Below are 11,419 nucleotides of genomic sequence, written 5' to 3' on the forward strand. Positions count from 1 at the left end.
GTGAGCGGCAGCTGGATGTAAGGTGTTGGTGAGGGTTTGCTGCACGGAGACACAGGCAGAGGTCAGAGGTCATCTTGGGTATTGCCAGTGTCGTGACATAAAAGATATTCAGACTGGGTTGGAAATGTTTGGCTGAATAATGACAGTCGAAGGTTTGTGTTCAGAGAGTAGAAATGAGAAGAAAAGGGGCGGAAAGCGCTGACGCAAGGTCAGTTTGTCGGGCAGGTGTTGCTCAAGCAAAAAAAATCACGAGGCGTGTTCGGAATACTGGAGGAAAGTGTCTTAAGTGATCAGAAAGGGTCTCCGGGAGGGACGCCACATATAGAAACAGTGGAGCAGATGGAGATCCCAGTAGCAGTCTCAGCCTCTCCGCTCTCCAGCTTTCTGAATTGACCATTTTCTCACAGCGTTATCCACAGGCGAGAGGCTTTTTCTGTATGTATCGTCCTGAGGAGATGGACAAATGGTTTTATTCTTTTCAGATGGAACACCTTTCTTCTGGGAGTAGAGGCCATGCGCATGCTGCATGTGTGTGTGTGTGTGAGATTGGACTCTCACACCTCCTCCTCCCTGCTGAGTAAATGCGTCTGCGAGAGACACAGAAGGTCTGAGGTGGAGGAGGAGGAGGAGGAGGACCGAGGCTACAAAAGAGAGGCTGTTACTCCCTCTGGTGGCTCACCGCCTGCACAGGTCAGTCCAGAGAACACGGCGTAAAATGTCCAACACCTGAGTACACAATCCGTCGACTCGAGCGGCTTCCACTCTGGTTTTTGGTCACAACTGATCCAGCAGTTTCTGTAGAATACTGTGAGACGGTGCAAGTGAAAGCTCTGACGCACCAGTGTAAACGGGCCAATACTAAATGTAGGAAATACTGCTTAAACTGACTCATTTAATAATCAATTGAGAGAAGTGTTTTAAGATTTGCAGCTTCGATGAGAGTAAGACCAATAGTGCAGATTATTTTACTCTAATGTAACTCAGAATTGATCAACCGTCGCCTGCAGGCGGCAGTAGGTGGTAAAAGAAAGTCAGCCACACCAGAACATACATGAATAAAAAACCTTTTATTAAGGAGGAACGGGATGATTTGTTTCCCTTTGTTCTTTACATTATGTGCTATACAATGAAGAGGACACACGCGGCACGGGTGCTGACCCAGGTTCAGTTCAGGGTTGCGCCTCAGGTTCTGGTCTGGATCCTTCTTCTCATCTGTTGTACGACATTGAGCTCAATCTTTTTTGTCCTCGCTGACCCAGGACCAGCGCTCACAGCTGTTTATATGATTATATAACTAGGTGATTGAAATGCTACTTGACTTTTCAATGCAACAGCAAAAAGCAAAAGACAAATATGTCGAATTAATCATTTTTAAAAAACAATGAGTTTGGGAAGCTTATCCAATATATATGAACACAGCCAACAACACTGACTTTCCTCTTTACAATGTCAGGATATACTTATTTTCATAAAATAAATTGCCTGAGTTGAAATGTGTAACCATTAACTTCTTATGGACTTTCATTTGAGAATATTTACATATTTTAAAAAAGGAACCAGAGCACGTATGGAGTTCCTATTGTAGATGTAATGAGAACATTGAGGTGTTTGTGGTTGCTGCGATACAAAATCCTCTGTGATTGTGATTGGACAAAAACAAAAACTGGACTTCAGGCATGAGTGGAGGTCTAGGGTCGGACCGATATGCTGGTGTGCCGATACTGAGCGGAAGTGTTCCACACCGCTCGCGGTCTCGGTGTGTTTTCACAGAGCAGCAGGAACAACTGTACTGAAAGTTCAAATCATTTCAACAAAGGCTACAAATACAAAAATTGTCCAAAAATATCCATATCGGTCGAACCCTAGAGAAGGAGACGTGTAGAGACACATTTTTGCATAAACTCCATGTACATACATTGTGTGTTTGGCGAACACGGTGAGACATTAATAAGGCGTTCCTTGTACGGCGGCCCTGTGCAACTTGGGGAGCTTCACTTCCTCACACTCCCCCCTCCCCTCCAAAATTGACCTCGTTTCCCAGAATCCCCAGCAGTCCGTTCACGCCGCCGTCTCTGCAGTGTCACGACGAGCTCTGAAAGTCGTATTTTCCGGACTGAATTGGACTTTGCGATTCGGGATCAGACCGCTGTGATGTCACCACTTGGCCACCGCGACACCAGAACGTGCGTAACAGCGCCGGGCCGCTCCTCCAAGGCATGACATCACCTCGACGCCAGGCGCTTTAAGTCTGCGAGCCGGCCCGTCTCTGCGATGTCCTCATCCCCGCTCCGATGACGGGAGGCCTCGTCAGATGTTTGACGGCCGCCGCCCTCGGTTGGTGCCGAGTGAGGCTCGCAGCCTCGGCTCTCTGGCCCTGAGGATGACGGAAATGGACCATTTTAAGGCAAATTGACTTAGGGCGTAATTTTTGGACATTATATATTTGTTTGCGTTGTGGAGGTGAACCTGTAGTGCTCGTTGAAGTCCAGCCTGAAGCTGAGGAAGCGCAGACTCTCGTCCGTGCTGGTCATCAGCAGCACCAGGAACTGCTGGACGATGCTCTGCGGGAAGAGAGAGGGGGGCGGGGGGGGGGGGGGGGGGGGTGTGAAAAGGAGAAAAGCCAATTGGCTCCAATTGGGAACAGCTGGTGCTTCGGGCTCCTACCTGGTAGAAGTGGGTGAGGATGCGGAGCTGCGAGCGCATCTTTGGTATGGTGTCCTGGAACTCCTGGATCCTCCTCTTCTCCTCCGCTTCCTGTTCCGCAGTCACTCCCCACTGCCCCTGAATCCACAGACGGGACATGTGTCACTTTGAAACTCTCCTCGCGCTTTTCCTTTTCTGCGCGCACGCTCAGGCTCCTCCCACCTCCTCCTCCCGTTGCTGCTTCCTCTCTTCGAACTGCAGGCGGAGGGCGAGCTCTTCCAGAGCCGAGCGGTAGAGGGAGTCCTGGGCGCTCTGAAACTCGATGATCTGGTCAAATATGGCCCTCAGCTGGTTCAAAAGAGACTGAAGGGATGGACAGAAACTGAGGTCAAGGGAGTGAGCGAGCTGAAGGCCGAGAAGGACTTTCAGGAGTGAGATGATCCTGTGAGTGTGTGTGTGTGTGTGTTACCCTGCTGTTGTTGTCCAGCAGGCATCTTGAGATGACGCTGTCCAGGAACATGTCGTGGGCGGCGATGATGTGGTCGAGGTCCTGAGCCTGCTGCACTCGGTTCCACAGCTCGTCCCAGGAGCACTCCAGCACCTACACAAACGACAGGAACGCCCTTTTAATAATAACACGTCCAGTCAACACAGTTCTCATGATTCGGGTAATTACTTTTATCGGAGAAATCATTTTATTTACTGACTTTACAAAGCAGCTGTTAAACTAGCACCAGTCTGCCTTAAAAGGACTGTCCTACTGAAATGACCTCTTCAGTCGCCTTTTCAAACCCTCAAGGGTACACTTGATCCAGAAAGTCAGTTTCATGCGTTGCGTTTAACAGACGCGGCAGAATTTGCACACGTTTTTTTTTTGCTTGTGTTTTACAGCCTGCGAGCCGAGTTAATGGTCTGACCTCAAAGGTGATGTAGTACTGCATTTGGTGGATGAAGTGGACCATCTCGGAGGCCAGGATGTGACACTGATGCAGCACGCCGGACAACTCTGGAGGGCAAAAGAGCAATAAGGCAGGAAAAACCCAAGCTCGTCCTTTAAAGACACACACGCAGTTCTAGATAACAGTACAGCCGGTATGAAAAAAGACATCCAACAACCATCTTGTGTTTGTTTACCCACCGGGCATCGTTTTGAGCAGCTTGGCGTTACACATCTGTCCCTTCCAGATGTCAGTCAGGGTGTACTCCATCCTCTTGGCCCTCCACAGGAAATTGAACACGCGCAAGTAGTGGCCCATGCACTCCCTCGTGAACACCTAAAACAAAACACACAGGTATAGATATGCGACAGCAGCAGCCACACAATGTATTGGGAATTGTGTTGAAGTGTGTGTGTTACCGTAGCAATGGGTCCATCCACGTGGTAGTCCAGGCTGAAAACATCCCAGCCTGTATCACCAGGGGACACCTGCATCCAACAAAGCGACGGATGTAAAAAAAGAATAACACAAAACCAAAACAGATGTCAGAGACACAAAAACTCGTTACCTCCAGCAGGCGCACATCCAGCCTCTTGAGGATCTCCGCGTTGTCGTACTGGGCGTTCGTGGCTCTGACCGCCGTCTCCAGGATGCCCGTCAGGTTGTGCTGGTACAGAGTGGTGGCAGGACGCACCAACTCCGGTCTGGGACACAAAACACACGAGGACACGTGACGCGATCGGATTCAGACGTCCGAAAGCAGCCGATCGGGAGATGGTCAACGTGTGTGTGTGTGTTGCTAACTTCAGCAGGTCCATGAGGTGTCTGATGAAGTCTCCCTGGCCCAGCAGCAGGTATCTCCTCATGGCCTGCAGGTGCTCAAGCAGCAGGTAGTTGCGGTTGAGAACGTCCAGCAGGTATTTGCTGGTGTCGAAGTAGGCGGCGTCGATCTTCTCCTGAAACGCCCCCTCCAGGTCTGAGAGCAGCTCTGCAGCTGTGAGGAGACAAAAAAAAAAAAATAATAATAAGGGGGACCGTAAGTCCCAGTTTGTAACTGGAAATATGATGTGTTTTATTAATACTGCAGTCAGGGCGCCGCGGGTGGAGGACGAGGAGATGCGCGATGTCCTTGAGCGGACGCAGCGAGAGAGGCAGATCAAACCGGCCCGACGGAGCCAATCAATAGAACACAGCTAAGTACGGCCCTTCCCCTCTGCGGTGAAAGGAGGAGCACGAGGCCGGCAGTAAGAGCTCATCGATCCACGTCCGGTCGCCCGGCGTCAATAGAGCTCCGCCAATACCAGGGCGGACGATTTCCAACGGAGCCAGAAACAGAAAAGACCCTCACCGTCTTTGGGCGTGTCCGCTGAGGTGGAGGCCGGCGTGATTTTGCCCGGCGGCGTTCTGTCGTGACAAACCTGATGCAGGAAGTTGATGGATTTACCGATGAGAAGAACCTGGTGGGGGAGGCGGGTAGAGGGGGAGATGTTGCTGAAGGTAAACAGTCTTGTACTTAATGCGTGGAATACAGAGACGCGTGTGTGTTTACCTTGCGGGCCTGGTCCATGGTGATGAACGAGGGGATCATTGACTTCCGGAGGGAGTACTTGTCGTGCCAAAGGCGATCAGTCTTCACGTTGGGATCCGATGCTACAAAGAACTACAAAAAAAACAAGACGATAAACTCATTGTGTGATCACCGGACGGATTCTTCTGAAACCTTCGACGAGAGTGAAGTAAAAAAAACGGCAGTACGTAGATCTGTCACAGCAACAAACACACACACTCACTAAAGTAACGGTAGGGAAACCGTTAAAACAGGAATTGTGAGTTAAATAAGATGCAGCTTACTTTGGGTCTCATGGTGCAGCTTAATTTCCTCAGTACCCGTATTTCCTCAGTAATTACAGGTGTTTGTTTATGACGATGATCTACAGTGTACTCACTCTCGCCTAAAGAGTGTAATAACTTCTCAGTCTTCTTTAACGTTGCACTTAAGACCAGAGTCCAGTGATGACTAACAGTTAATGCCACACACATAAATACTGTGTGTGTGTTTAACACGGCAGCGGCAAGAAAAGCAGGAGCATCCATCACCGGCTCCCCATTACACTCCTCTCATCAGTCCTCATTGGAGAAGCTGTCCCACTGACCCCCCCCGCTCCAATCCCCCTTTATCCCTCACCCCCTCAGTAATGGTCCGTCTCTCTGGGGTCAAACGTCAGAGCGGTGCAACAGAACACCGAGCACCGCGTTCCCTGCCTGACCTTTCTCTCACGTTGAGCTCAGGACGCCCCATTCAGGGCTGAGAGGATCAGGCGCGTACCTCGTGGTAGGTGTCCTCTAGCTCTCCGTCGTAGATCCACCTGTACAGGAAGTTGAGGATGGGGTGCGACACCAGGCTGAGGATGTGCTGAACCAGCGCTCTCATTTGCGGGTCGCCCGTTTTCCCGTAAGAGTGGACGGCGGAGGCCAGCTCGCCCCCTTTCCGACCTGAAAGCGCACCAATTAATACTCGAATAGTGCATTAAACACACTGAATACAAAACACACACACACACACCTTGGCAAAAGTCGACGAGGGCGGCCAGCGTCTTGAGTCGGACTTTGGGGTCGTACATCCAGACCAGGAGCCTTCTGAGAGTCAGACCGCTCTCTGTGCACACAGTCACACCCTGCTCGTCCTCCACCTGCAACTAAAATCACACACACACAAACGTAGCAGTGACATCATCCACCGACGTTTTCCTTCATTCTGCACACCTCCCAATCTGTGTACCTGCGAGTGGAGGACAGACAGCAGCCGGTAGTACTCCTTCAGCTCCTGGTGGAGCGAGGCACAGAAGCTCTGAGAGGAGCAGAGAGAGAGGAGGTGGGGGGGATGGGGGGGGGAGAAAGATGGGCGTCAGCGTGGGATGAGCAAGGAGAAGGCTTCACCAGGTGAACGCGGACTCACCTGTCCGACCAGTCCGAAGGCCCGGTCCAGGCTGCGGACGTCGGTGTACTTCCTGACTTTGTTGTGGAGCCAGCCGAGCTCGGCCAGCCGGCTGCTGGTGTCCCTCAGGGACTTGCACAGCACCACCTGGTGGGACACGGCGCACATTGCAGCACAGCTTTGTCTTGTGATCTGAATATTCCTCCTTCCTTTTCACTAACAAATTGCTGCATTTGTTACACAGCAATAGAGCTGCATAATACATATATTTTGAGTACTTCAAACCTATATCAAAATGTGTATATTTTCTGAGTAAAGCAGCACTCAAAGCAACTGTCGCCCATCCGACAGATTCATCCCATCACATGTGCGGCCGCCTCGTAGTAACGGATTTGTTTTTTCCTGCTGAGTAATGTTCACATTTCCCGACACATTAAATCTCAAAACCTCTTATCCCGAGAGCTTTACGAGGGGGAAGGTAAGTGGCCAAAATATCTCAGTGGCTCCGTGTCCATCAAGACGGTGACAGCCGATCGACCACAAGTCTATGTTTAGCCCCACTGAGAGGCTGTGTGACGGCTTGTATCTAAGGCCTTCCCATTGATGGCTCTGGAGAGGACGATGAAAAGAGAGAAGTGGGGTCATCAAAAAATTGACTGGGCACAGAAAAGTGAGGTCGATGTGGCTCGGAGGCGAAAAGCTTCCCATTGATCTGTCGAATAACTATTTCAATGTCCAATCAACAACAGCGGTCTTGCTGTCACATTGTCCACTCGGCTCACTTCAAACTTGTAGAGACAAACACGGAAACAAACTCTAGCCAATAGATGACGAACAGTTTTAACGTTACAAAGATAATCTTTTAAATTGAAAAGATATTTTTTAAAAAGGGCTCCGTTTTTCCCGAGGTGATGACTATTAAAAGCTTCACCTTGCCGTCTGTTTTGTAGCAGTTCTCCTGGGCGCTCATCTTGATGAACTTGCCATCGATGCCCTGGAAGACGTAGAGGATGTCCCGCACCAGCGCCGGCTCGCTCACCTCCCCTGCACCGAGGCACCGTACATTAGGAACACAGGTAATGCTCTCAGCTTGAAAGGACAAAATTGGGCTCACGGTGTGAGTTAAGGCTATGAAACGTCATCCAGGGTCTCCCACGTGTCCCTCACCGTCTGGACGAGGACGGCTCGCTCTGGAGGAGGGGGCCGGGGGTCCGAGGGGCAGTCGGGTGGGCAGAGCGGACGAGGGGGAGCAGCTCACAGGCAGAGCCCAGGCCAGCCGAGAGCCCAGAGGAACGCCGACCGCCGCTGCTGGCTGAGGGGCTTGACTGAAGAACACACACACACACACACACACACACACACACACACACACACACACACACACACACACACACACACACACACACACACACACACACACACACACACACACACACACTTACTTACTGTTGAGGGTCTGACTAACATGCTGAAGTGGCATCTGAAAATCACAAACATCTGGATTTTGCTCTGAATTGGTGCGTGCATGGAAATTCAACAGAAGCCGTAGCGTGCGCTTGGAGGTCTTTTGTTGAACAGAGGATTTGTCCTTTTCGTGACTCAAAAGGTGGCCCGCAGAGCTTAATGGTGATTTGTAACTGCAGGACTGCTGCATTATTAAAGGGGATTAAATGGAATGAAACAGCCTTCTGATGCCCCGTAAAACACATTTCCAAGAGGTCGGACTAAGAGGCAGGTTTATTTCCTGGTGCTAATTGATGCTTCCTACATCTTTCGCTGAGTGGTTTTGCAGGACAATCGTCGGGTAAATAACTCTGCACCCTCCAGAGAGTCTGCTTAAACAACCTGGAGGACCAGAGGCCCGCTTCCTGGGGGGGGGGGGTGCTCACCTGGCCAGCAGAGACTGCGGCGTTGGCGTGGGCCCGTTGAGCGTGTAGACCCCCAGACTGGAGATGCCACTGGTCCCCATGCTGGCTGACAGGCCGGCGCTCCTCTCTGCGTAGCCCAGGGCCAGGCTCTGTGGCCGGGTGCAGTAGAAGGGGGTGGAGTGGGCGTCCCTAGGGAGGGCCTGGGCAAAGAGCGCTCCGTAGTTTCCCACCTTAGGAGGACGGGGACCCGGTGTGCGATCAGTGTCGGCCACGCGCTTTATTGTGACACGTTTATTTATTGTCTTCGGGAGGAGTGCGTGACTCACCCTGCCGGCGGGCTTGCGGGGGTCTTCAGAAAGGCTGAGCAGCAGGTAGAGAACCGACCAGCGATGCTTCAAGACACTCTGCCAAACCGGGAAAAATAGATAGCGTTAGCTAGGCAACGTCAGAAAGAGGTAGAATATCAAAAGCTAAATATCCTAGATTTAGATTCAGTTCATGTGGAGATTTACCAATACGCTTCGGAGGGTGTTCTGTTTTGTATTTAAAAGAAAACACAGGGACCAACCTGCGTCTGAAGTTTTCTGTGCAGCTCTGAGAACAACGCGGCGTCTGCTTCCCTTCTCTGCTTCAGCACTGCAACAGCATCAAGAGCAGTAATGAGCAAAAAAAAAGAAAAAAGAAAAGAAACAAAAAAAACTTAAACTTAAAAAGTAAAATGCAGAGTAAGGAACAAAACAAAAAAAAAGGCAGGAAATGCATTGGTGAGGAACTTGAATTCACAGATGTTAATAGCCTGGTCCATTTTTTTACAGCAAAGTCCCATAAGTCCACCTGCAGACTGGGGGTAACTTAATATTCTGTTCCGTAAGTGCAGTGCTATTTGCTTTATCTTCTTTGTCAAAGCTTGGATCAATGTTTTCCCACTAATGCCACCGTGAAAGTCCGCTGGGATTGGCCTTTATGGTGCACTAAAGAATTTTGACTTTTTTGTGTAGCTCCAACAGGAAAAAGGCACAGTGCACAGTTATTAAAAAAAACATCTGTCAATAAAAGACGGGCCGGTTTGGCTGGAACGCGTCGTCATCGGCGGACAGTATGCGACCAAAAAGGCACTTACGTTCTTTCTTGATCTTCTCCGACACCAGGAACTCATCCCGCTCAATAGAGGGGGCGTAGTTGCTGCCGATGACTCGCACCGCATACTGGAACTGGTGGGCCACTTCAGCTGGAGAAGAAGAAAACAGGCGATGACAAAAATGGTCAAAAGGTCAACACAAACCACAGCACTTTTTCTTGGGCCTCCAAAAAAAGCTGTACGTGCAGAACGTAATGCATCGATAGACACCAGGATACTCCTGATAGTGGCCTTTTTCTTTAAAGTGAATTATGAATAATGGGACAACATTAGTGCGACTAAGCCTGATTTGTATTTTGTGCAGCACACCTAACATTTCTCTCAACATTGACTAGCGCCAAAGCGTTTGGTGTCGCTGATCACGGAGTTAAGGCTTTAAAAAACAACAACAACAACAAGGATGATTGTCATCTCCGATTACCGCCCGCGTCCATCAGAGGCCTGCAGCGAGCAAATGCATCCACTAACCGTGCAAACAGCGTTGGTCACCACGAGAGCTAGCAAGCCTACTTTAAAAGGTGCTTTAATCAAGCGAGCACTTCGGTGGGTTGCAGTGACAGCTGGTACCACAAAAATTCCGAGGAGGATTATTATATTATTATTATCTCTCTGAGACCATTGAGTGACAGCTACGCGGGACCTAGCCCCGCTAACGTTACGTGCCGCTGTCTAGCACGGCTAAAGTGACACCAAAATCGATTTATAATCAGTCTTATATTGCAGTGTGTGCTTGCTCGATTGCAAGGTGGCCGACAAATAAATAATATGTTCTCTCCAATTCGGCGTACGTCCGCAGCACCTCGCAGCTTTCATTCCGGCAGAATTCCCACCGTTTTCTACTACTTTACGTCTCTATTGCACAGAAGGTTCGTCGGGCTCGAGCAGTGTAAAACGTTTAATTATTGTCAAAATATGAAATGCCTGGCAGAGAAATGATGACCCGAATTTCTCAGTAGACCATAACGATTCGGCCGATGACTTTACATCGTGTGTAAAACGTGGACGATCAGTACTGTGAAGAGCAACGACAAATTGCGCATTTTTTAAACGAGGTTCGCTATGACATCTCCTGGACTAGCGCGCAGCACGCTAGCGTTGACGTTAACGGATGTACCTTCGCTTTTCCCCGTGATTCTGCAGCAGAGGCTCTGTAGAAGCACATTGGGTGATTTTTGATCCAAGGTCGCCATACTGTCGCGGCTTATGTTGCGTTTCTTCCTCGCTAACTGAATAAATGGCAGTGAATAACCTGAACTAACTCAAGTCTTCCACTACGAACGACGCCATTTTGACGAGTCGAGTGAAGCTAGCAGGACGCAGGAGGAATATGACGGCGGGGAGCGACTCAAGTCCTTCAAAGTAAGAGCATGGGAATTCTCACAGGGCAAACGTTTGCTGTGAAAGGATGAATGAAGGTGGGTAAAATTAAACACTTGGACACTGGAAAAAGTCTATCTTAATTCATACCATGCATGTGAGACAATGATACAGCAAAATAGAGTACCAGTCAAACGTTTGAACACATTTTCTCATTCAATTCAATGAGGAGTGTGTCCAAACTTGACTAGTACTGTATACGTATTCCAACAATGTCAATATGCCAATTTAAATGTCATCAATTTAAGATGAATGCAATATAAAAAAAACAACGAATTGATCGGTTAATTTAAGCATTTTAAACTACTTTGTACTGTATGTAACCAACGATTATTGGGGATTTTATGTCGAAGGTTGAAACCGGATACGCTAGCAGTTGCTATAGTAACTTTTATGATGGTGTCCCAACAGAACCCGCCGAAAAGCGTCTCCAGGAAGCCGACGATGGACTAATGAATAAAAACATTCCCCCCCGGAAACAAAGCACCATAATTTATAGTTCTGACCCTTCTGGCGTCAC

At 49.4% G+C, this 11,419-nt stretch overlaps 1 protein-coding gene across 1 annotated transcript; it reads right to left on the reverse strand.

The window, feature by feature from the left end:
* Positions 1 to 1,048: 1,048 nt before the first annotated feature.
* Positions 1,049 to 10,869, reverse strand: tubgcp3 (tubulin gamma complex component 3). Its single transcript, XM_040182310.2, has 23 exons — positions 10,637 to 10,869; positions 9,505 to 9,612; positions 8,953 to 9,020; positions 8,711 to 8,788; positions 8,406 to 8,614; positions 7,684 to 7,841; positions 7,448 to 7,560; positions 6,538 to 6,663; positions 6,361 to 6,429; positions 6,145 to 6,277; positions 5,908 to 6,074; positions 5,131 to 5,241; positions 4,930 to 5,038; positions 4,386 to 4,575; positions 4,150 to 4,285; positions 4,001 to 4,069; positions 3,782 to 3,917; positions 3,561 to 3,649; positions 3,113 to 3,244; positions 2,866 to 3,006; positions 2,665 to 2,781; positions 2,467 to 2,561; positions 1,049 to 2,374 (listed from the first exon to the last, which is right to left on the reverse strand). Exons 1-23 carry the CDS (start codon positions 10,710 to 10,712, stop codon positions 2,308 to 2,310), a joined length of 2,697 nt encoding a protein of 898 aa, XP_040038244.2. The 5' UTR covers positions 10,713 to 10,869; the 3' UTR covers positions 1,049 to 2,307.
* Positions 10,870 to 11,419: the final 550 nt, after the last annotated feature.

This window comes from Gasterosteus aculeatus, chromosome 1 (assembly GCF_964276395.1).
Source record: "Gasterosteus aculeatus chromosome 1, fGasAcu3.hap1.1, whole genome shotgun sequence".
In the NCBI taxonomy this organism is placed as follows: domain Eukaryota; kingdom Metazoa; phylum Chordata; class Actinopteri; order Perciformes; family Gasterosteidae; genus Gasterosteus; species Gasterosteus aculeatus.